The 26344-nt window shown below is 35.4% G+C and overlaps 1 protein-coding gene and 2 non-coding genes across 3 annotated transcripts; 2 read left to right on the top strand and 1 right to left on the bottom strand.

The window, feature by feature from the left end:
- Positions 1-435: 435 nt before the first annotated feature.
- Positions 436-542, top strand: LOC111899249 (small nucleolar RNA R71). Its single transcript, XR_002852832.2, has one exon. It is a non-coding gene; the product is annotated as a small nucleolar RNA R71 (small nucleolar RNA).
- A 5885-nt stretch (positions 543-6427) lies between these two features.
- Positions 6428-6892, bottom strand: LOC128126170 (uncharacterized). Its single transcript, XM_052763940.1, has one exon. It carries the CDS (start codon positions 6890-6892, stop codon positions 6428-6430), a length of 465 nt encoding a protein of 154 aa, XP_052619900.1.
- Positions 6893-11268: 4376 nt separating this feature from the next.
- Positions 11269-11375, top strand: LOC111899264 (small nucleolar RNA R71). The gene has a single exon (XR_002852845.2). It is a non-coding gene; the product is annotated as a small nucleolar RNA R71 (small nucleolar RNA).
- The last annotated feature ends 14969 nt before the right edge of the window (positions 11376-26344 follow it).

The raw sequence follows: 26344 nt of genomic DNA, 5'->3' as shown, positions 1-26344 counted from the left end.
TAAACACTCGTCATCAAAATATTTCCCAAGGCTAGACCATTCCCTCTTATATTACTTCTCAGGAAGGGTTTATGGCCATTTTACCCCTTACTTGGCTCAAATACACTAAAGTTGACCAAACCCTAAAAGTCAACAAAAGTCAACCCTCCGGGTTACGCTGCGCGTACCAAACATGTACGCTAGGCGTACCTGGAGCCTTAACAGAATCGGGGTACGCGGCCCCTTACGCCGCGCGTACTGGGATTATGCCCAGCATAACACTCAGGTTCCTTATCCTTCTCATTCATGTCTTAATCGCTTAGCTCCAGGTACGCCTAGCGTACATGTTTGATCATCGGGGGCGGCTTCTTTATGAGCGGGCCTTGCGAGTCTAGTAACTGCCTGGTTGTAACATTGACTCCATCATAGAAGATGGAGACTTCTTGCTGGCTGTTTAGATCATGGTGTGGGCAGTTTCTTAGTAAGCTCTTGTACCTCTCCCATGCTTCATATAGCGACTCTCCAGCTTGTTGCTCAAAGTTAGCAATGGCCTTCTTCAACTTGGCTATCTTGGAAGGTGGGCAAAAGTGATTAATGAATTCTTCTTTCATCTTGGCCCAAGTGGTGACTGATCCGGGGGGAAGTGACTTGAGCCAATCTTTTGCAGCTCCTTTGAATGTCACGGGAAGCATACGAAGTAGCTGAGTCTCGCGGGGCACATTTGGAACATTGAAGTAATCGGCTACATCATTGAATTCGTCCAAATGCTTGTAGGCATCTTCATGGTCTTTTCCATAAAAGGGTATTTCTTTAAGTAAAGCTAGGATATGACCCTTTAGCTCGAAAGTAGCAGTCGCGGGAATTGCGGGTTGCACAAGTCCCGGGCCAGTGTCGTCGCGCATCCTCTTCTTCCATTCTCCCATGGGGATTTCATCAATGTTAGTCATTGTGATAGCTAACTCTTCCTCGGAATCGGTTTCGTGCTCGTATGTAGGCTCTTCTTCTTCCTCGATCTCGTACTCAATATCTTCCTTAGCCGGTTCATCGATTACTAAAGAAGCGCTAGATGCTCCTGATTTGTTGCTCTTCTTTTTCCCAAATTCAGTCTTCAAATTAGACAAAGGTGACTTCTTTGGTGTACTCGAACTCTCCACGTCTTTTCCTTTGTTTCTTTTCAATGCGGTTTCGGGATCTTCAAACGGGGGTACCAGCGGGGTGTTTGATCCTCTGGTCATGAAAGTCCTGAAATAAATAAGATAAAAACGTAAAAAGAACAAAAAAATGTAATAAAAAATCGAAAATTAAACTGCTAAATACGCTTGTACTCGCCGAGTAGGTGCGACTGCACTCGGCGAGTATAAGTGTAATTTTGAAAAAATTAAAAACTTAATATTAACACTAAAATAGATGCTAAAACCTAATTACTAGCTACTAAATTGTAATAAATTAACTCTATGCAAGTAAACTCACACAAAGGATCGAAAAAATTAGGAATTAGATTAATTATTTAGAACCGTTCCCCGGCAATGGCGCCAAAAACTTGATGTGTGTTAGATGCACTTGTTTTATTCTTACTTTTTATTAGTAAATTTAGCACACAAAGGCAGTGAACCTGTCTTTTAGTGGTATAGTTTAGTAAGTAAGGTATCGAACTCAGGAAACGGAAAATTAAACTAATAACTAATTTTAACTAAAACAATTAATGAAAGTAAAAGGTTTTTCTTCTAGTTTTCCAAGACTAGAAACTTAAGCACACTTAATTAACTAATTAACTAAAGCAAACAACTAATTCACCAAATTTGACAAAGATGTTTCTATTTAGGTTCAACCAATTCACTCCTATGGTTATTTTGTATTTATGATAGATTAATTGTTATTGGCTACCAATTATAATGGTTAGGTTCATGTTCATTACTCCTAACCCTTAGACAATCAATTAATTCAAGCAGTGATCAAGTGTTTAAACTAATTAATTCCCTAGATTAACAATTTGGATTAAATAAGATTTGTAGTGGTTAATCAATTTAGTGGTTCAATTAACCTCTTGTTTGATGGTTTCTCAAACAAGCTCACACATTAATCTAACTATTGTCTTATTAATCTTAGTTTCATAATCATTATTCCTAAGCATATGATTTAGTATTCACAAAGACATATGAGGTTAACAACTAAGAGATGTTCATGCAGCTTAATTGTCTTCCAATTAATAGAAAATAATTGTGATTAATGCATAAGGTTCTTTAACAAACTTAATTTAATAGATCACCAATAAACAATTAATCAAAAGCTAAGAATTAAACCATAGGAGTTCCTTGGTATTCCCCAAACAGAAACAAAAACGTATTTAGCTCATACTTGTAGTAAAAACAAACAATAAAACAAGTTTAACTAGATTAGACATACTCAATTCCTAAAGTTAAGTGGAATGATTAACCTAGTTGCTTCAATTCTTCAAAAGGTTGAAGATTAGAATTCCTCAGCGTCTTCCAGGGTTCTCAATTGCAGAAGGATCTTCAAAAATTGCCAGAAAAGTAGTCCCATCGGATAAAGGCTTGGTTTTTATAGATATCTCAAAACAGGGTGTACTCGGCGAGTAGCAGACCCAACTCGCCGAGTAGACTCGTTGTTATCCGTCTTAAATCAGGAGTCGTAGCTATCTTCTGGAATATTCAGCTGGACTCGCCGTGTAGACTCGTGTACTCGCCGAGTAAATTAGCTTTTGTCCCTCAACCTTCACTCTTTGGTCTTCAATTGCTTTCCCTTGTTCCCTTTCACTCCCAAACATGTCTTTTGGACTGAAAACAAAATTTAAACAATATTAAGTACCTTTTGTCCATATTATTCACATAATTAGTTAAAAATGAATAAAAATGTATGCTAAATAACTAACTAATTATGCACATATCAAAATACCCCACACTTGACTTTTGCTTGCCCCCAAGCAAAACTAAATTTTAAACATATCAGAATCACATACAACAACTCCAATCTAACCCAGCCATTATGCCAAGACCGCAACGCATACATTTGTGTCTAAATTTTTTCCTTAGGACCCCCCCATACTCCAAATACTCACAATCCTCATAAACATTCGCCCACTCACCCCGAACTATGCTCATTTTATACAACCCTCCGAATCCATCCGCAGAAAACCTCTTACCCTCAAGGTATTTTTAATTGAGCAACCCAAGCATACATAATCTAGAATTACAACTTTTCGATACCACTATGGATCTCTTTTGAATTCTTCACTTTCTTCATAATTTAATCTTTGATCTCTTTGAATTCACCACCTTTATTGTTTGATTTTTGGTATCTTCAACTTTTTGAATTTCTTGGAATTTTGATCTTTTGATCTTCACTTTATTTGCTCCAAAATTCTTCAAACTTTTCTTGTAATTCTCTCTTTTTTTTTTACATGTACCTCACTTTTTTTTCACTCAAATCCCTACATGCTTAAGCAGGGGCGCTCAATCTCAACCTTTATTGGCTAATGATAATAATTTTCCTGGATACATTTCAGGTTTAGGCTGCTAAACATATTGCATCCCTCAGGCTGAGCGGGGTCGTGTTTTTGTCCCATGATTTCACTGGAATAAGGAAGCCACAAATGCACTAGAACGTGTATAGGCTCAACTAAACATTTGGGTTTTCATGCAATCAATTCTAATATGGAATCCTGATTTGCTTTTACCAAAATTTTCTAAATTAAATCCTCAAGTAATATTTTTGGTATGCAACAATTTTTTTAAAATTAGCCTAAATTAAGATTCTAAGTTTTCTAATATGTGACCAACCCCCTACCCCGCACTTATTTTATGCAATGCCCTCATTGAATACTATGCAAAAAAAAAATGCAAATATAAAGAGGGAATTGGAACAAACTCCCCTGGGGTAGCAGTCGATAGGTTGATACTCTCTTCTTTAGCTCCTTCTTCTCTTGACTTTAGCCATGGGAACAGCTCATTCATGGCTTGGGTGTCATGTCTCGTGTGGTTGACAGCTCGAAAATTTCACGGAACAAGCTCTTAAGAAAATCTCCAGTGGCAAATCCTCACAAAAAATGGGTAGTTATTGTAGTGAAAGTGCCCAAAGCAATTCTGGAAATCGAAAATTGGCAATCTACTCGGCGAGTAGTAGCTTGGACTCGGCGAGTAGCTCTTGTCTTAGAACGATATCGTGTAATAACTCAGGTACTCGTCGAGTAGAGTGTGTGCACTCGGCGAGTAGGCGCTGTTATGCCAAAACTGGTCCAGCTGACGTTCCCTTTGACTCTGGTGTTGAATTTGGAAATGCAAACTGACCCTCACTCTAATTCCTTCAGCAGCAACACTCTCCATTACTCTCGACTCTCACGGACGCAATCCTAAGAACAAGACTCCATATTTTTCATGAAAACCTCTCATTCCTTTCTTGACCCTCACAAATTAGTATGCCTCCTAATCTTCTATCCCTGAAAAAGTTAAACAACTAAAAGTGACAATAATAATCAACCCACAAAACAAACATCATCCAAATGTTTAACATTTGTTCAAAACATAACAAAACATCATAAAAACATAAAAAAACTTCATTCTTCATCTTCCATGTCGGCTCCTCCCGCGCCACTTCCTCCTTCTCCATCTCTTCTCCTCATTCGCTCGTCCCAACTCATAATATATGGATATCCGGGACCGGGTCGTGGGGCAATATTCATTTGTTGGAAAAGGTATTCAAAAGATTGGTTATTATAATTCACCCCTTGTCCAATGTCATCCAAGTAGCGTCGGAACTCCAATTGGTTCCATCCGTCATTGTCCTCCTCCACCGGAATAACCGGTGGGTCTTCTCGCACCCGCTCACTACGCTGTCGGACCCGCCTTCCCGGCTCCTCGGGGATCGTCGGCTCGTCTTCATGTGGAATGGTGAATGAGTCACCAAACTTCTCGACTATCCGTGTCCTCCGATATAGTGCAGTGTTGAATGGTGGAGGTTGGATAACCGTGAGTGCCCGAGCTTGTGGCAAATCTAGAATCCCATACGACCTCGCTAGCCTAGTCACAAACATTCCTCATTTGATTTTTGAGTTGACTTTTTCTTTAACTGCCCCTTCAGCGAGGAATTTGGCAATGCAATATGGGATGTTGCAAAAATCGTCGAGAGTAATAATACTCCATAAATAGAAGATGTCGAGGGTTGGGACCTTGTCCCAATCCTTCCTCTGGTTGATGGTGCTAGCCACAAAACGGTGGATGAGGCGGTGGATTGGTGAGCGAATGTGGCCTTCTTGGGCGGTGGAAGGGATATACACCCGGTTAGCGATCTGGTTCCACCATGTTGAGGCCACCACTGCCTCAGGAAGTTCTTTATGGCAGTTCTCCAAAAAGGCTTCAAAATCTTCAGTCATCATCATGCTTTGGTCATAAATTCCTAACCTCCAAGAGAACTCAGCAATGTTGCATTGTCGCAGCTCCCCGCCCAAAGAAAAAGAGATTGTGTTGTGGTTGTAATACTCACTACCACCTTGGAATGAGATGGTAGCGAAAAATTCCCAACACAACTCGACATACACGGGTTCTTGAATCTTGAATAATTGTAACCACCCATCACATGTGATGGTGGTATACCCCAGACTGCATTCCTTCACCAAGTAAGGTGTAAGCTCCTCCTCCAATCCTATATTGCCCAACCACCCCCAGTCGAATGCGTTTGGTAAATGAATTTCCTTTTGCTTGAGGGCCTCCAATCTATTTCTGGCCCTTGTTTGGGATGACTTAGAAGTGATTTGTTGAAAAGAAATCCATGGGATATCACTTTGGCTCCCCCCGCGAGAAGACTGCCCCCTTCTGGCCATGATTCCTAATTTATGGCTAATTTGAAACCCTAGAATTTGAGGAAACCCCCAAATACGAAATCAAGCAAAATCGGGGCAAATCTATGATAAAGATCGAACCTTTAACGAGTTTATAGTGTAAAGATGTTACCTTTTTCTTTGAATGATGAAGATTGAGTGGAAAATTGGAGCGAATCAGACGAAATCGCTAAAATCGTCGGGGCTGCTTGAGAGTTCGTTGTGCACGGCGAGTATGGGGATGAAATGGGTGAAAACCCTCTTTTTTACAGTTTTATATTTCACCCGTGTTCAGTGTCTACTCGCCGAGTAGAAAGGTTATACTCGTCGAGTATAATTACAGTTACGCGTTTTTTCGGGTTACTCGGGTAGGTACTCGCCGAGTATACGTGCCTACTCGGTGAGTAAACCTTGCAGTTTGAAAATTTTGAAAATTTTGAAAAATTAGTGTATTTTCTCATGTTTTTAAGTCATCCACCCCACACTCTAGGCATTGCTTGTCCTCAAGCAGTTATATTCTCAAAAATAGATGAAGAAAAGAAAAAAATAATGAAAATAAAGGAAAGGAAAGAAAATGCAAAGTTGAAACTCGGGTTGCCTCCCGAGAAGCGCTTCTTTTTAGGGAGTCATTAGTTGGACTCCTCCCCTTCTACGTGGTTGCAATCCCTTCCAGCAGCAGCAACTCTTCCATTCCTTCATTCCGGGGGACTCCTTCTTCATACTTTTTAACCCTATGCCATTGACCTTGAAAGGCGTGCCATCTCTTGATAGTAGCTCTATAGCACCATGTGGAAACACCTTCTTCACTAGAAAAGGACCATCCCATCTTGACTTGAGTTTTCCCGAGAAAAGCTTTAGTCGTGAGTTGAAGAGCAACACTTTTTGGCCTTCATGAATTTCTTTATCTTTAATCCTTTTGTCATGCCACATCTTGGTCTTCTCTTTATAAAGCCATGAACTAGAGTATGCATCATTCCTTAGCTCTTCAGGAGCATTCATTTGCATTAACCAGTTGGTCTTTAGTTCCTCCATGTTGAAGTTACACCTCTTCAAAGCCCAAAACGCCTTGTGTTCTAGCTCCATCGGTAATGGCATTGCTTTCCATAAACTAACCTATATGGTGTAGTACCAATAGGTGTTTTGAAAGCTGTCCGAAAAGCCCAAAGTGCATCATCTAGCTTATCCGACCATTCCTTGCGGTTGCTCCCCACCGATTTCTCCAAAATTCTCTTTAAGGCTCAATTTGTCACTTCGGTTTGTCCACTAGTTTGTGGATGGTATGATGTGGAAAACTTATGGGTTACCCCATATTTCTTTAACACCTTTTCCAATTGGTCATTGGCAAAATGTGTGCCTCGGTCACTTATAAGGGCTTTCGGGACTCCAAATCGTGAAAATAATTTCCTTAAAAAACACACCACCACCCGACCGTCATTTGTTGGTAATGCTTGTGCCTCCGCCCATTTGGATACATAATCCACCGCCACTAGTATGTATTTGTTTCCTTTAGACATGGGAAATGGTCCCATGAAGTCAATTCCCCACACATCAAACACCTCGCACACTTGGATACTATGTTGTGGCATTTCATTTCGGGATGAAATGTTTCCCACTCTTTGACAAGCATCACATTCTTTGACAAATTGGGTTGCATCTTTAAAAATTGTGGGCCAATAAAACCCAATGTCAAAGATCTTCTTTGCCGTGTAGTGTGCTCCATGATGTCCACCCGTGGGCCCGCTATGACATTGCTCTAATATTTTCTGGCTTTCCTTCCCGAATACGCATCTTCGTATGATCCCGTCCGCACAACTCCGGAAGAGGTATGGCTCGTCCCAAAAGTAATATTTTAATTCGGAAAAGAATTTCTTCTTCTGTTGACTGCTAAAATCTTTCGGGATGTATTTTGTAGCTAAATAATTAGCTATGTCTGCGAACCATGGCTCTTCTCCCATGGTCACCATAATATACTCGTCCGGGAAGTCATCTCCATCTTTATCTTCTTGCAATTGCGGGTTCTCCAGTCTTGACAAGTGGTCAGCTGATACATTCTCCATTCCTTTCTTGTCTCGTATCTCTATGTCGAACTCTTGAAGAAGTAGCACCCATCGTATCAGTCTTGGCTTGGCATCCTGTTTTGCAAACAAATACTTGATAGCCGAGTGGTCAGTAAAAACGGTAGTTTTAGATAAAACCAAGTAAGGGCGGAATTTGTCAAAAGCATACACCACAGCTAATAATTCTTTTTCAGTGCTGGTGTAATTTTCTTGGGCTGGGTTTAGAGTCTTGCTAGCATAATATATGGGTTGAAAGTGCTTATCAACCCTTTGACCAAGGCCAACTCCTAATGCATAGTCACTAGCATCACACATAATCTCAAAGGGTAAGTTCCAATTTGGTGCAATAATGATCGGGGCATTAGTTAATTTTTCCTTTAAAAATTCAAATGCCTCTAAACACTCTTTAGTAAAATTAAATGGTGCACCTTTTAGTAGTAATTGTGTTAGAGGTCTAGTTATTTTGGAAAAATCTTTTATGAAACGCCGATAAAAACCCGCGTGTCCTAGAAAACTCCTAATGCCCTTTACATTAGTTGGTGGGGGTAATTTGGCAATGGTGTCAATCTTTGCCCGATCCACTTCAATTCCCTTTTTGGAAACTTTTTGACCCAAAACTATACCCTCCTTTACCATAAAGTGACATTTCTCCCAATTGAGGACCAAGTCGGTTTTTTCACACCTAGCAAGCATTAAGTCAAGATTTGTGAGACAATCATGGAAAGAAGATCCAAAAATGGAAAAGTCGTCCATAAAAACTTCCATGAATTTTTCCACCATATCGTGGCATATGGCTGTCATACACCTTTGAAAAGTCGCGGGTGCATTGCATAACCCAAAGGGCATGCGTCTATAAGCAAAAGTCCCACTTGGGCAAGTGATTGTGGTATTTTCTTGGTCCATTGGGTCTATGGGTATTTGAAAATAACCCGAAAATCCATCTAGAAAGCAATAGTAGCTATGACTCGATAGTCTTTCTAACATTTGATCAATAAAAGGTAAGGGAAAATGGTCTTTACGAGTGACATCGTTTAGCTTTCGATAATCGATGCACACTCTCCAACCGGTTACCGTTCGTGTCGGAATTAGTTCGTTCTTTTCGTAGGTTATGACCGTCATCCCTCCTTTCTTGGGCACCACTTGGACCGGACTCACCCATGGACTGCGGAAATGGAATAGATAATTCCCGCATCTAAGAGTTTGACCACTTCCTTTTTAACTACTTCTTGCATGTTCGGGTTTAACCTTCTTTGGTGTTGTACAACCGACTTTGCTCCTTCTTCCAGATTGATCTTGTGGGAGCAATAAGATGGGCTGATTCCCTTGATGTCGGTGATGCTCCATGGTATGGCCCGCTTCCGCTTCTTCAACACTTGCAGTAGCTCTTCCTTTTCAGAATTGGACAGGTCAGCAACTATGATTACAATTTTTTGGTTGCCTTCTTCAGGGAAAGCATACTCCAAATGTTCTGGTAAAGTTTTGAGCTCCGTTTTTTGGTTCTGAATGTTGGACTCGCTGAGTGTATGTAGGGTACTCGGCGAGTTTGTGGCTGTATTCACGATTTCTGCCTTTTCTTCAGAGGAACTCGGCGAGTAGATCGGTCCTACTCAGCGAGTAGAACTGTTAGTTTGTTTTACCAATTCTTCATAATCTGCTTCTTCCAGCAGTCTTTCAATTTCCATCAAGTCTTTTTTTGGATCAAATTCTTCATCATCAGTTGTGAACTTGCTGGAATCTTCAGTTATGCCTTCCTCCAATAATTCGTCAAGCATATCGATTGAGAATGTCGTGTCGTCACTGTTCCTTAAATACTTCATAGCATGGTCTACCCCAAATGTGACTGAATCTTCTCCTACCCGCAAGGTGAGCCTTGAGTCCCTCATGTATACTATAGCACTTGCCGTGTTGAGGAAGGGCCTTCCAAGGATGATTGGCACTTGTGGATCTGCCTCCATGTCTAGAATGATAAAATCAGCGGGAAAGACGAATTTGTCCACCTTGACTAATATGTCTTCGTATATGCCTCTTGGGAAGGTGACTGTCTTGTTTGCCAAGTGTATTGCCATGCGAATTGGTCTTGGTTCTGGGAGATCCAACTTCTTAAAGAATGAATATGGCATTAGGTTCACACTTGCTCCCGAATCGGCTAAGGCATGAATGGTGGCCAAGTTGCCAAATTGGCAAGGTAAAGTCAAACTCCCCGGATCACCTTTCTTCTTTGGTAGCTTATTTAGCATAGCAGCTGAGCAGTTTTCATTGAGTACTACCTTCTTCACTTCTTCCATCTTCCTTCTATTAGTGAGAAGTTCCTTAAGGAATTTTGCATACTTGGGCATTTGCATGACGGCTTCAATGAAGGGTATGTTTATTTGAAGAGTCTTGATATGGTCTAGAAACTTCTGATACTCTTCTTCCTGCTTCTCCTTCTTAGCTCGGGCTGGGTATGGCATGGGAGGCTGGTAAAGTTTTTCAGGAATCTGTTCGGTGGTATTTTGTGATGTACTCGCTGAGTCCATCTGTAGTACTCGGCGAGTAGGGCTGTCAGATTGTATGTCTTGGTTCTCTGCTTGCTTTTCTGCCTCCTCCTTCTGGGATTTCTTGGATGACTCAGTCTGAATAGGTGCCAGGGGAGTGATTATCTTCCCACTTCTTGTTGTGACTATGTTTATGTGCGCGCCTCGTGGGTTATTTTCAGTTTTGCTAGGAAGTTCGCCCGGTGACCTTTGGTTGATTTGTTGAGCAAGTTGCCCAAGCTGCGTTTCTATATTGTGGATAGATGCTTGCTGGTTCCTAAGCATGGTCCTTGTTTCTTGAATTGCAGCATCATGGTCACTATGTCTCTTTTCTGAAGCAGCTACAAATTTGGTGAGCATTTCTTCCAAGCTTGGCTTCCTTTTTTGCACCGACTCCTCCTTTTGGTAGAACCCTCTCCCTTTTTGCCTAAACCTTTCCTCTTTGGCTTTCTTGTACTCTTCATAAGGGAGCCATTCTTTCTTTTGTTTGCGCCAGTCTTCATCATATCGGTCTCCACTTGAGTAGCACACATGCACCTTCTTGTTGCCATTCTCATCTAAATCACAATCTCTAGTGAGGTGAGGCCCATTGCAGTTTTCACAACCCACCCGAATAGCATGGATCGTTTGATCCATTTTATCCATCCTCCTATCCATGGTTTTTAGTATAGCCATGACCGCGGATAAGTCTTCAGTAGCTGCATAAGCGGCTCCCCTTGTGACATCATGTCTAGGGTTGTGGTATTCTCTAGAGTGTTTAGAGAATTCTTCAATCAATTCTTTGATCACCGGGGGCGGCTTCTTTGTGAGTCGGCCTTGCGAGTCTAGTAATTGTCTGGTTGTGACATTGACTCCATCATAGAAGATGGAGACTTCTTGCTGGCTGTTTAGATCATGGTGTGGGCAGTTTCTTAGTAAGCTCTTGTACCTCTCCCATGCTTCATATAGCGACTCTCCAGCTTGTTGCTCAAAGTTAGCAATGACCTTCTTCAACTTGGCTATCTTGGAAGGTGGGCAAAAGTGATCAATGAATTCTTCTTTCATCTTGGCCCAAGTGGTGACTGATCCGGGGGGAAGTGACTTGAGTCAGTCTTTTGCAGCTCCTTTGAATGTCACCGGAAGCATACGAAGTAGCTGAGTCTCGCGGGGCACATTTGGAACATTGAAGTAATCGACTACATCATTGACTTCGTCCAAATGCTTGTAGGCATCTTCATGGTCTTTTCCATAAAAAGGTATTTCTTTAAGTAAAGCTAGGATATGACTCTTTAGCCCGAAAGTAGCAGTCGCGGGAATTGCGGGTTGCACAAGTCCCGGGCCAGTGTCTTCGCGCATCCTCTTCTTCCATTCTCCCATGGGGATTTCATCAATGTTAGTCATTGTGATAGCTAACTCTTCCTCGGAATCGGTTTCGTGCTCGTATGTAGGCTCTTCTTCTTCCTCGGTCTCGTACTCAATATCTTCCTTAGCCGGTTCGTCGATTACTAAAGAAGCGCTAGATGCTCCTGATTTGCTGCTCTTCTTTTTCCCAAAAACAGTCTTCGAATTGGACAAAGGTGACTTCTTTGGTGTACTCGAACTCTCCACGTCTTTTCCTTTGTTTCTTTTCAATGCGGTTTCAGGATCTTCAAACGGGGGTACCAACGGGGTGTTTGATCATCTGGTCATGAAAGTCCTGAAATAAACAAGATAAAAACATAAAAAGAACAAAAAATGTACTAAAAAAATCGAAAATTAAACTGCTAAATACGCTTGTACTTGCCGAGTAGGTGCGACTGCACTCGGCGAGTATAAGTGTAATTTTGAAAAAATTAAAAACTTAATATTAACACTAAAATAGATGCTAAAACCTAATTACTAACTACTAAATTGTAATAAATTAACTCTATGCAAGTAAACTCACACAAATGATCGAAAAAATTAGGAATTAGATTAATTATTTAGAACCGTTCCCCGACAACGGCGCCAAAAACTTGATGTGTTAGATGCACTTGTTTAATTCTTACTTTTTATTAGTAAATTTAGCACACAAAGGCAGTGAACCTGTCTTTTAGTGGTATAGTTTAATAAGTAAGGTATCGAACTCAGGAAACGGAAAATTAAACTAATAACTAATTTTAACTAAAACAATTAATGAAAGTAAAAGGTTTTTCTTCTAGTTTTCCAAGACTAGAAACTTAAGCACACTTAATTAACTAATTAACTAAAGCAAACAACTAATTCACCAAATTTGACAAAGATGTTTCTATTTAGGTTCAAGCAATTCACTCCTATGGTTATTTTGTATTTATGATAGATTAATTGTTATTGGCTACCAATTATAATGGTTAGGTTCATGTTCATTACTCCTAACCCTTAGACAATCAATTAATTCAAGCAGTGATCAAGTGTTTAAACTAATTAATTCCCTAGATTAACAATTTGGATTAAATAAGATTTGTAGTGGTTAATCAATTTAGTGGTTCAATTAACCTCTTGTTTGATGGTTTCTCAAACAAGCTCACACATTAATCTAACTATTGTCTTATTAATCTTAGTTTCATAATCATTATTCCTAAGCATATGATTTAGTATTCACAAAGACATATGAGGTTAACAACTAAGAGATGTTCATGCAACTTAATTGTCTTCCAATTAATAGAAAATAATTGTGATTAATGCATAAGGTTCTTTAACAAACTTAATTTAATAGATCACCAATAAACAATTAATCAAAAGCTAAGAATTAAACCATAAGAGTTCCTTGGTATTCCCCAAACAGAAACAAAAACGTATTTAGCTCATAGTTGCAGTAAAAACAAACAATAAAACAAGTTTAACTAGATTAGACATACTCAATTCCTAAAGTTAAGTGGAATGATTAACCTAGTTGCTTCAATTCTTCAAAAGGTTGAAGATTAGAATTCCTCAGCGTCTTCCAGGGTTCTCTATTGCAGAAGGATCTTCAAAAATTGCTAGAAAAGTAGTCCCATCGGATAAAGGCTTGGTTTTTATAGATATCTCAAAACAGGGTGTACTCGGCGAGTAGCAGACCCAACTCGCCGAGTAGACTCGTTGTTATCCGTCTTAAATCAGGAGTCGTAGCTATCTTCTGGAATATTCAGCTGGACTCGCCGTGTAGACTCGTGTACTCGCCGAGTAAATTAGCTTTTGTCCCTCAACCTTCACTCTTTGGTCTTCAATTGCTTTCCCTTGTTCCCTTTCACTCCCAAGCATGTCTTTTGGACTGAAAACAAAATTTAAACAATATTAAGTACCTTTTGTCCATATTATTCACATAATTAGTTAAAAATGAATAAAAATGTATGCTAAATAACTAACTAATTATGCACATATCAGTGGCCATTTCATTAAATGACGTGTCACTGACATTTTCCCTCGTGGCATGTATATTACCTATCAACCCGGTAGAAGGTAACATAAGGGTATTTTAAAACAGAGAAATGAAAGTATATTTCTTTAATGTGTAAAAAAAAGTTTGGGGACCTTTTAAAACAAACACGAAAAGTTTGATGGGCTAATATGACATTTGCCCTTTTTCCATTAAGAGCTTAATAATCCAAATCTTCATGTCCAAAATCAGATCCAAAGCTAAAATACCATTATAATTCATAAAGTTTCCAACTTTATGATTTTTCATGTCCATAAGTGCTTAAAACACAAACCCTCAATATCTTAATGCATTAAGATCTTATTTAGCTTACATGGAGTGGAACTAACCCTCAAGACTACCTTTTTATGACTCAAGATCCCTCACAAGGTCTGAAAGGATGACTTATTGGGTCAAGAACATGTCATGCTTTGGATTTTCAGGAAACAATATGCTTGATTTTTTGGAATTAAAGAAAGCATGCTCTTGGTTTTTATGGAGTTTGAAGTAGATTTGGTAACAAACATGTACAAAAATTGTAGGTCAACATATTCTTGCAAGAATTACAATGTATTTTGGCATATTCTCACAAGAAAGACATTGTATTTTGTTAAATTGTCAAGAATGTCCTTTCATTCTTTTAAGAATGCTTATATTTTGATAAACGTTTTTTTTGGAAACTCATTATTTTTTGTATGAATGAATTATATATATAAATTCTTGTAATATAGTTATTTGTTTGTATATATAGATAAATTCCATTCTTTCATGAATGTCATTCATACACACATATATCCTTAAAAAAAATATCTTACATTTTCTTTAAGAATGTTAATTTAAAAAAAAATCTTGAATGAAATCATATATATATATATATATATATATATATATATATATATATATATATATATATATGGTTAAGTTAATATGTTTTCTTACATTTATTGTGTGCTAGAATGCACCAATAGGAATTTATTCCAATTAAATAATTATTATTAAATGATTTCCATAATTATAATTCTTCTTTTATGAAAACCAATAAAATTCGTTATTAATGTCAACAATAAACATTCATTTAGAATAAATTCGTATTTAGGTTGTATATATGAATTCGTGTTTTATTTCAGGATACACTCACTTAATATATAATAAAATTACATGGAATATGAAGAACAAGAGATTCTACTATGATACAATCTCATTCTTCTTTATACGAATTTATTCTGAAATAATATTATTACTAACATTAATAACGAATTTAATTAGTTTCCATAAAAAGAATTATAATTATAGATATCATTTAATATACATATAATTATGAAAATAATTTAATACGTATCTTTATTTAATTAAATAGTAATTTAATTTTTACTAAATTCTTATTTGTACGTTCTAGCACACAATAGATGTGACAAACACTTGAACCTGTCTCTTTCTCTCTCTCTCTCTCTCTCTATATATATATATATATATATATATATATATATATATATATATATATATATATATATATATATATATCCTATACTGTAGTGACTCGGATTATGATGACATGTGCGGAATTGTAAAGATCTAGTGAATCAATCAATCATCAAGAACACCAAGAGTAAATAAAATCATTTTAAGCTCCATTAGAATAGTAAGAGTACAAGTGGATAAAGTTAATTCTCTCACTAAACTAATCTCTCAAATGGGTCTTTTTTTATAAAATGGGAGCCACTCACTTTCTATTTATAGGAAATACTAAACTCATTATACATCACAAGAGGGTAAGCCACATCCAATGAGAACTTTGCACCCTAACATATAAAATTATTTGACATAAATATTCAATACCTTTGATATGTTGATTATGTTTTTGGTTGATAAAAAATAGTTAAAACAAAATAAAAAATAAAGTGATTAAACGGTGAATCGTCGGTTCTCACGAATCTGTAACACGTTGAACCTTGAAGTTTTGTCTATTTTGTTAAACTAAAATTTTCAGAAAATAAAAAAATAAAAGTGAATGATAATAATTAAATGAAATAAAATTTAGTTAATTTTTAAATAAAGACGATAGATATAATGTTATAAATTTATTTAAAAGAATACTAGAATCAAATCTGAGAATATTATGAGAGTAGAGTCTAAAAGTGATAATTTTTGAAAGATGGATTCGACTAGGTGAGTTGACCAACTTAAGTGATTATAACCATTTTTGTCATACGATATGGGAGAATATCATTTGTGCAAATATTTTCGTAATAGATATAAGCTAATAGAAAAGGATGGCTAAAATGTAAAGTTGATAAGTTTAGCGGTCAGTTTAAGAAATAGAACATAAATATGTTAGTAATCCACTTCTCTGCCCTTTCATTTTACCCTAATCGATCCAGAGAGCTTGAGATTTACATAGGAACTATTTATTCTTCCAATCTCATGGTGATTGAAGGCTCTAAGGTTCAATTAGTGAAGATCTAGTCAAATTCTCACCATATCCTAGCTTCGTAAGTTAGAACTAATCTCTCTTCATTTCATAATATAGTGTTTTTTAAATCATTACTCTTTTGAAATTAATGGACCAAATCTAGTGTTTGTTGAGATCATTACATCATTTTATACTTAAATATCGTTACTCGAAGAACAACTTCATTCTTAATTGTAAGATTTAGGTTTTGATGAAGTTTTTGGGGTTTTTCTAACCCTAGGTCCCATTGAATCCGAAATTTGTTGATCAAAAGTGTTTTCGTTAGGATTCAATGTTTTTTAGTGTTCTATAACACAATGGGGCAACTATTTACACAATAGACGGTTTAATATCACACTCTAATTGTGTGTTTAGGGTAATTCATGCCCTAACTTCATGAACAAGTTGTATGATTGTATTTATGACTTGTATCATATGTTATAGACATTATTTTGATCATAATTCATAGATTGGATGGTAATTTGTTGCTTGTATCCCAATATAGAAGTCAAAAGATGATATATGATGAATTTGGGTTTGGTATTTGAAATTGGACATTCCAAAGTGGATGGTTGTGGAGTTGAGTTCAAGTAACCATTATGGAGTGAGTTGATCTTATGAAACTCATATAATTCCATTTAAATTATGGTTTTGGCCTATAAAATACGAGACTCCATGAATCCAAGGCGGTTCTTAGGAGTATAATTGGAATTAAGTGTATTATAAACTATGGAATGAGAATAGGTGATTCACGGTGATACTGTTATTGGAAATAAAGAATTACACTCACTTGGAATGAAGTACAATCATTGATAAGTGTCATTGTAACTTCATATAACTTTTAAATGAAGTTGGATGGGTCATACTGGTATTTGGTAGACATTATTTAAATTGATGTCCATAACCCCTCTAAATGGAGTTTTGGGTAACATAAAGTATTTAAACTTGTCTTGTGAACTTAATAAGTTAATTGAGAAGGATGACGAGGTTCGCATTTTAACGTAGGCATGTTATTAGTCTATAAAAGTTGGTACAAGTTGATATACAAAAGTCCTATTATAAATAGGCAAAGTATAATGGCTTAATAGGAAACTTTGGCTTATTTTGAGTGTATGCACGGCACCTACGGTCCGTGGGAAAAATCCCTCACAAAATCTCAGGGACTGTGTGTTTTTCTGTCCACTCATATCACGTGTTGGTAACTTTTATGTTTGAGGTCATATTCGCTTCCATCACCTCTAATAGTCATTATATGGTGAATATAGGTTTAAAAGAGGGGTTGTTCGACCAAAATTATGATATGACCTTGTAAGCAGTAAGCTATGTTTGAAATATGTAGGTATTGATGGAAGGGCATTCAACTTGAAAAATTCAATTTTATTTTTATAATATAAAATTATAAACATTTTACTTAAAAAAAATTATTAATTAAATCCGATAATTCGGTTTGATTTGGGTCGAATTCCACTAAACCATAACTAAAACCATATCATATAATTCGATTTGGTCTAAAACAAAATCGAAAATCAAATTCAAGATTTGATTTTGTTAGAATTTAGTTTCAGTTTGATTTGATTTTCTAACTTTTTCGGTTACAAACTAAATATAATGCCTACCCGGTACAATCAATATGAGCAAATATGTTTGATAGATTTCGTGAGTCTCAAACCTTATTGAATGACCCATATGCATAATAGATTCCATATTATATTCTACTATGGACTAGAGTCCCCTTTTAAAATAGTTTATCTATATTTAGTCGGTTTTGATCTTAGTTTGATTTGGATTGTAATTGAGATTACGCTATTTTATAAAATTTCAATCATAAAATGCTTATAAAAATATTTAAAAAAAATTACTCACGTATAAATTTTTTGTCCCATAAAATGTTGAAAGTCACATTATGGACACTGGACAGCCATTACTTGAGTACATTTACCAAAAGGTTTCTAGTTTAAAGGTATCAAGTGTTGCCCACCTTACGAGACTCGATCCATCAACCTCAAAGAGGAAAAACAACACCTGATACTGTTAGGTTAGAAACCTTCTGGTGGACTTAGGTGTTAAATTAATAGTAATTTAGATTTGTCATTTAAAAAAAAACAAACAACAAACAAACTTGAGTACATTTATGAAGGGCAACTCAACGGATGGGGTAAAAAGGGTAGTTTGGATTTAAAAACAACGCAATTTAGTTAACTTTTATTTTTAAAAAGGATTTTGTAAACCGTAAGATATATAATACATTTTTTTCCAATCAAATAACTAACCTGTTAATTAATTATCATTTAGTATAACTAAGTTTCTATTAATTTAATAAAATTAAAACGTAGATTTTTAAATTATTTTTTCTAGAATAAAATTATTTGTACTTACTAATTTGGTCGAGTAAATGTGAAAAAGTTGAAGGGTTTTAATTGGGCTACACCATTGAATTGACGTTTAGGGGAAAAATTGGTCAAACACTCCTCCCCTCTTTAATTTGTTTAACCATAAACATTTATACATGTACTTTTATTAAACTTTTTTTTTTTTAGTGTTTTTACATATAAAATGTAATTACAGTATACAATATTTGATTTAAGAATGCAATTAAAATACTTAATTATTGAAAAAAAATATCTAAATAAAATTAAAATAGTAATATGATCCCTCATAGAGGACTGACTTGATTGTTCTATAAATCTATTTATTGTCTGATAACCATTTCTTCAAATGAGTTGTTAGTATAATTAGGTATTGGATGAATTTTGTGTTGGGCTTTTATTTAATTATTTGGCTAGGTTAACCCTAATTTTTTATTTATAGTGGTTTTTATTTTTCTTTGTAATTTACTTTTCTCTTTCAATAATAACACTCTAGTCGTTTTCTCTTTATTGTTGTCATATATCATGGTATTAGAGAGCTATTTTATACATGCCTTTTAATTTGATGAATGTAGAAAACTTTGTAATATGTACAATATTGTGGAAAAGATGATTTCCGTCTAAGCTTATTTGGTATTGTTCATCGCATTTTTTGGTTTTGTTCTCATATTTGTTGGGTGTTTTTTTCCCATTTTTATTAGAATTTGCTTATCGATGTTGTTATTGTTCTTTTTTGTTGTTGGGTTTGTTCTCGTATTTGAGTATTATATAATTTATTTTGATTGATTATTAACATTATGGCTCCAAAAGATAATTATCTTCACTCTTTTAGTACCCAACTTAATGATAGGAACTATGTCTATTGGAGTTATGTAATGAAGAATTTTTTATATGAAAAACATTGACGAACTTAGAATAAAAAAATACATGGTTCTCTAGTTAAGTGAAACTAATAAAAACGAAAAAGTCAAGAATACTTATGGCGGGTCAGGTCAGGTCGGTTCGAACCAGTAATAAAGGAAATTAAATAACCCATGAACCGAATCAAACTCTAAACAATCAATATCAAGCCAAAAGAAAATTACTTTCTAGGTTTTAGCCGTCACTTCACACCTAACAAAAAGATAATAATGTTGCACAATGTGGTTCTAGCCGAATCAAACTCCAAATGTTAGCACAATTAGTTATTGGATTATTTTTGTGTTGCGTTTTAATTTAGTAACTAGTAAGTTACATCAAGTCAAAAAGAAAAATAAAAACAAAACAAAAAAACATTGTTCAATTTTGTAGATGTAATTATATTGTTTCACTTTTACTATACTACATGTTGAACCAAGCATTGCATTTTTAGTTAAGTTCAATTGCTATACGATATCTATGGTATATATATTTCATATTACGGCAAGTATGAAAATAACTCACCCATCCTAATTTGATCATGCCCACAATCAGTCATTTTCTTTCTTATACAACTCTAAAATATATATATTTATTTGAGATTATCACTTCTATTAATAAATTGTCCCGTAGATGACAAGAATCATTGTACATTTTTAATCAATTACATCTGAATGTCTTGTTCATATCAATATACTTTCACGACTTTCAATTAATGTGAGAGGTCCTCAATTTTTACATAAATATATTTTTTGTATTTATCTGCTTGACCCATTAAAAATACAATATAAATCATTTACGTACTTTTTTTTTATTTATGTATGTTGGAGCTTCAGTAACTTAAATTTTTTTTTATCTAAAAAAGGTAAAAAAAAAAAACTTTACATCATATGAATACGGGGGTTCAATTCAATGTATCATGACAACTTAATGGGACCAATTATTACCTAAACATAATTGAACCCTAATGTGTTATATCATACTCCATATTCATTTATTAATCAATCACTTTATATTATGCTTTATCTTTAACAAGCCAAATGTATACAATAAAATGGTTTAGCTAAACGATATACTATGTTTTATTTTAACTAGTCAAATGTATAAAAAAAAATAGCTAAACGAAATAGATCAAACCTATTTATTAATTAACACCTAGCCTAATTGAACGCTTAAACCTCTTTTTTTCCCCCTAAGAATTGAAGGGTTCCCCCAAACCCAAAGTCTTCAGGTAAAAAAAAAATAGCAATAATAATAAAGATATGTTTGTAAAAGCCATGTTAAGAAAGATGGGTCCCACCAAATAAAATAATAAAAGTGTATTACCAAAAGACACCAATCTTTTCACATAATGTACAAATAGTTGACTACTTGAAAGAGTTCAGAAGGATTGAAGAAAACTTGTTTATCTAGGTTGATGTGAAGCTTTTTACCCAAGGTGAGAAAATTGGGTAACATTAACGTGATTTAATTCCATTCCAGTTATTGACTCTTTCCATTCCTCCCCCACCCACCCACCAACCAACGAGTAAAAAAAAGACACGATTCCAATTCCCACAACTTGTCACTTTTGTGGTATCATCCTTTCTACAGCCATAACTACTACTAGTAATTTTCAAATAGCAACTTGGCCCATAAGAGGAATGTGCATCTATAAAATGATATCACTTGATACCAACACAAGATAACTTATTATATTTATAGAACTTACATATACTTTTATTAACGAATAAAAAAATCAACTAAATATTGCATTTCTAACAAAGTAGCAACATACTTTGCTTTCGATCGATTCTTCTTATCAATACATTTTGCTTTGAAAGTCTACCCAATTACAGAATAAAAACCAACTTTCACTGCTATATTCACATGACTGGGTAGATTGTTTAAAGAAAAATGTGTTACATTTTTTTTATTTTTTTTCATTTAGAAGTAATTATGCTTAGCTGCAATCCTCAAACTAAGTGGAGCATAGGCATTGCCATTGACCAACTACATGGTCCACCAAACGTTGCATTCGTGATATCACTTTTTGGATATTACAAGATATGATTATATTATTACACATTATGCATAATGCATAATGCTTAATGCATAATGCATGCATATATTGTCTTGTAATGAGGACAGGATATAGGAGTTGATATATTGGTTACGTAGTAAGAATTTTCTAATACAAGCCACCTTCCTTATCTGAATTAACAAATAAACCACACTACAGATTTGGAGGGTGGTGTCAAAAAGATTTCCCTTAAAGTTGCAGATATAGACACCCTACCCTTCATTTTTTACTCAATTTAGATGGAGACCAATAATAAACTCCATGTTGTGGTCCTGCAATATGGAGCTATGGAGTGATGGCAACTAGAGGAGAAAAGTAAAAGTGTTTCACCTTTGCAACTTACAGAAAAAGGAAGCATAGAAATTTAATGTATTGTACTCAACTAATAGCCAAAAGAATAATAGGGATAAGGGCATTTTGAATGTTATCTACACAGTTTCTCTTTAACTATACAAACTTGCAAGTAATGAAGTAAATGACAAGGTACCTTTTATATTGGAATGTAGGATACCCTTTGAATATCATGTGGGGTTCCTTTCAGTTTTCAAATCCATTAAATTCTCTTTTCACCTATACTGTAACCACTTAAGGGTATGTTAAGGTGAGGAAGTCATATTGAACTCCATTTTCATGGCCTGAAATGGAATCTGGAGCAATCTTAGGTTATAACTTGAACTAAACGATCAGGGCTTTCGATTTCATATCTTGAAAAAAAATGGAGGAAAATACAATGAAACAACCATACGTCCTAGCATCTGTTTGATTTGAGATGCTTTAAACATTCTAGCTTTTGAGCTTATCAACAATTAGTTTGAATATATAAGTGTTAATACTTTGACAGTTGACATGCCATCAGCTTAAAATCTACCAAGAGAGGTAGCATTGCTTGTATAGCTAATAGGAATAAAATAGCATAGAAGAGCAAAACAATAACCAAACTTGGGATCCAATTCGATCAAATTTAAAGTATGAATTGGTACGATTTCAGTTAGGGTTTTGTGAAATTCCGGAATTGAAAAATAATTAAATACTTGGTAGGCTCCCTCGTGAGAAATAGACAGAGATTTGACCTGGTTGATCCCTGGAATTTAAGTTCCATCTTCGACGGTAAATCTGAGAAACTATCGGTTTGGAGTCCCCGCCTAGTGATGGTGCCTAGAGTTTCTTCAGGAAGAGATTGCTTCTGCACAATCACGCTTCTTTTGCGACTGAAGAGGTGAGTGAGATGAAGATGTTAGCTAAGGGATTCATGGCTTCCATGGAAGTTGCGCACTCTTGAGAGAAGTTCTGTTAGGCGGGAAACAATACTAGTCGGGTTCAGGAAACGGGTCAAAATGAATTAGATGTAAACCAGAGGAGCACACTAAAGTTTATACGGGCCAATAGCCCATTACAACAAATGAATAAAGCCCATACATCCGTTTGTCACTTGTAACAAAAGACAAAATCATGACTATATCAACAAAACCTTTTAATTTTAATATAAGGGTGGATGTGGATACTTGGCATGGTTCTCTAAAAAGATTTTAACACGTAGGGGACTGGGGATACAAGGTGAATCCATGCATCATCAACATTTTAATATTTTTTCTTTCTTCTTTATATTTTTTGGGCTGCTCCAAATTTTCTATTTTTTAGGCCTTTGGTTTTTTCAGCCCATGATGAGAAAGGGATCCATCAAAGTGAATCTATGGTTCATTTAGGATCCCTTCGTTGACGTTGTAACTGAATCCATTTTAGGTGGTACGTTTTGAATGATCCGTTCAGCAAAGGTATGTGCTGACCCGTGTTTTAAAACTGGTTCGAACCGACCGGAGCAATTCAATAACGATCGATTTTATGTTAAATTTTAGACTGGATTGGACCAAACGGTTTCTTCAAAAACCGAGTTGAACAGGCGAGATAAAACCTGTTTTTCCGACTTGGATAGTTGGATTTCACTTAGTTTGATCAATCAACTTATCCGGAATATATATAATTTGAAGTCAAAGGCACACCTCTATCAGATGTAGACACCGGGAAATAACCATTAGACCGGTTCAGCTAAAAAATCGATTTTTAAAACATCGGTATTGACTTCTCCACCGTCTTCTTCAACATTAAATGTGTTCAACACTTGAATTTGAGATTGCATCTTCTTCCCGACCACGTTTCTTCCATTGTCACTTACCTTCCCGACACTTGCCCACCATACCCTTCCATACCACCGCTCCAGCGTCCAATGATTCATACGGAATGTTCCTATTTCATTCCCTATATCCTTCCACATTGATTTCTTTTGTTGACGGTTCATTATACGACTCTTCATTATCTCTTCAAACCCATCCATATTCATTTTTCGGTAAAAACTGGACCGACATTTTGGTTAGAATAAAGACAACATAAGTTGAATAGTTGAGGATGAGTGATAAATGGTAGGAATTAATGAGTATTTATACGAGATAAACTATAGAAAGTCACTTGCCGCTTACCACCTTCAATTTATTGTTTTGTCATCCATGAAAACCACAATTACTGCTTAAAATCGCATTACATTATATTTATATGTAATGCATAAACTTCGGACTTATATACAATGAAACTAAACAGTGTCTTTGTGAACTTCAAACAATTACATGTGAATTATATCGAATGTGGTATTTGAAATTTCAACTCGTTCATCAAGTGTTACACACGCCCCACATACTTAAGTGATTTTTACTATTCAGTTGAGAAACGATTATATTATATATCTTCAGACATTGTAATTATGAGTATTTGATATACTTTTTTGAACAATCATATATCAAAAACTTTACACAACATGAGTATGGGGATTCAAGGTATCATCATGACAAGTTCATGGGACCAATTATTACGTAACATAATTGAACCCTAAAGTGTTATATCATATACTATGTTTTATTTTAATTAGTTAGATATATACCAAAAGAAAAAAGATTTAGCTAAACTAAACGGATCAAACGTATCAAAAGTGATCCAAAGTGTCTTTTTTTATTGTTTTTTTTTTTTTTGAACAGCTGACAAAATGTATTAAACCATACAAGCTTTTGAGAATTTTTATTCAAACTTTCAAAGAATTAAATTATTATGTAATTTACGCACTTCAAAAGATTTGCACAAGAAAAACTAAAAAGTCCATTATATATGTCCGGATTACTAACATAATTGAACCCTTAAGGCCTCTCATTCCTTTCCTAAGAAATGAAGCATTCCAAAAGTTTTTGGGTACGAAAAAAAAAATATCATTATAAGACATAACGGTACCACCGAATAAAACTGTACAACCAAAAGAAACCAATCTTTTCACACAATATACAAATGGTTAAGGGTGACAATTGATGACCCGACACGACAAAAATACACAACATGAAACAAAATTGACATGAAATTCAAATTCAAATCCATGTCCGTGTCAAGTGTAAAAACACGATGTTGTGTCGTGTCCTGTTCGTGTTCAAAATTGAAAACAAAATTGACACGAATAAACATTTGTTTGTCGTGCTTTTCGTATTAGTCGTGTTATGTATGATTAAATACTAATTAAATAAACTAATTGTAATTTTATGTTATCTTTGTCGTGTCGCATTTATCATTTTTTTAATTGGTTCGTTTTCATGTTAGTTAAAAGAACCAAGACATCGTGTCATCTCGTGCTCATGTTCCACAAAACTTTGTCATATCGTATCGTGTCGTGTCCAACAAAAACATGACACGATGGTCCAATTTGCCACCCCTACAAATAGTTGACTACTTAGAAGAGTTCAGAAAAATATGAAGAAATTGTTTATCTAGGTTGATGTGAAGTTGTTCATCCAATGTGAGAAAATTGGGTAACAGTAACTTGATTTAATTCCATTCCGGTTATTGACTCCCTCCATTCCACCCCCATCACACCCACACATCAACCAAGTAAAAAAAGACACGATTCAAATTCCCAAACTTGTCTCTTTTGTGGTTTGATCCTTTCTACAGCCATAACTACTACTAGTAGTTTTCAAATAGTAACTTGGCCAATAATGCCAAGAGGAATATACATCTATTAAATAATATCACTTGATCCCAACACAAGATAACTTATTATATTAGTAAAACTTACATATTCTTTTTATTTAAGAATAAAAGCAATCCACTAAATATCACATTTCTAACGAAGTAGCAACGTACTTTACTTTCATTTCTTCTTATCTATACATTTTACTTTAAAAGTCTACCCAATTACAGAATAAAATCCAGCTTTCACTGCTATAATCGCATGACTTGGTAGATTTTTTTAAAGAAAAATGTGTTAATAAGAACTTTTTTTAAGTAAAATGCTCAAACAAAAAGAATGATATAGAGATGCTAGCTATATTACATAAATAAATAACAGTACATTGCTATTTTTTTCATTTAAAAGTAATTATGCTTAGCTGCAATCCTCAAACTAGATGGAGCATAGGCAACTACATGGTCCACCAGATATAGCATACGTGGTATCACTTTTTGGATATTACAAGATATGTTTATATAATTACACATTATGGATACATATATTGTCTTGTTTGTACTGAGGACAAAATATAGGAGTTTATATATTGGTTACGTAGTAAGAGTTTTCTAATAGCAGCCACCTTCCTTATCTGAATTAACAAATAAATCACATTGAAACACAGACATTTTTTTTTTTTTTTTTTTTTTTTTTTGGGGGGGGGGGGGGGGGGGGGGGGGTTGAAAAAGATTTCCCTTAAAGTTGCAGATATAGATGGAGATCATAATAAACTCCATGTTGTGGTCCTGCAATATAGAACTATGGAGTACTCTGCGTTGATACCACTGCTT

Source organism: Lactuca sativa, chromosome 5 (assembly GCF_002870075.4).
Source record: "Lactuca sativa cultivar Salinas chromosome 5, Lsat_Salinas_v11, whole genome shotgun sequence".
Taxonomy (NCBI): domain Eukaryota; kingdom Viridiplantae; phylum Streptophyta; class Magnoliopsida; order Asterales; family Asteraceae; genus Lactuca; species Lactuca sativa.
Note: the sequence above shows the minus strand (reverse complement) of the source record. Positions and strands in the feature narration are given on the sequence as shown.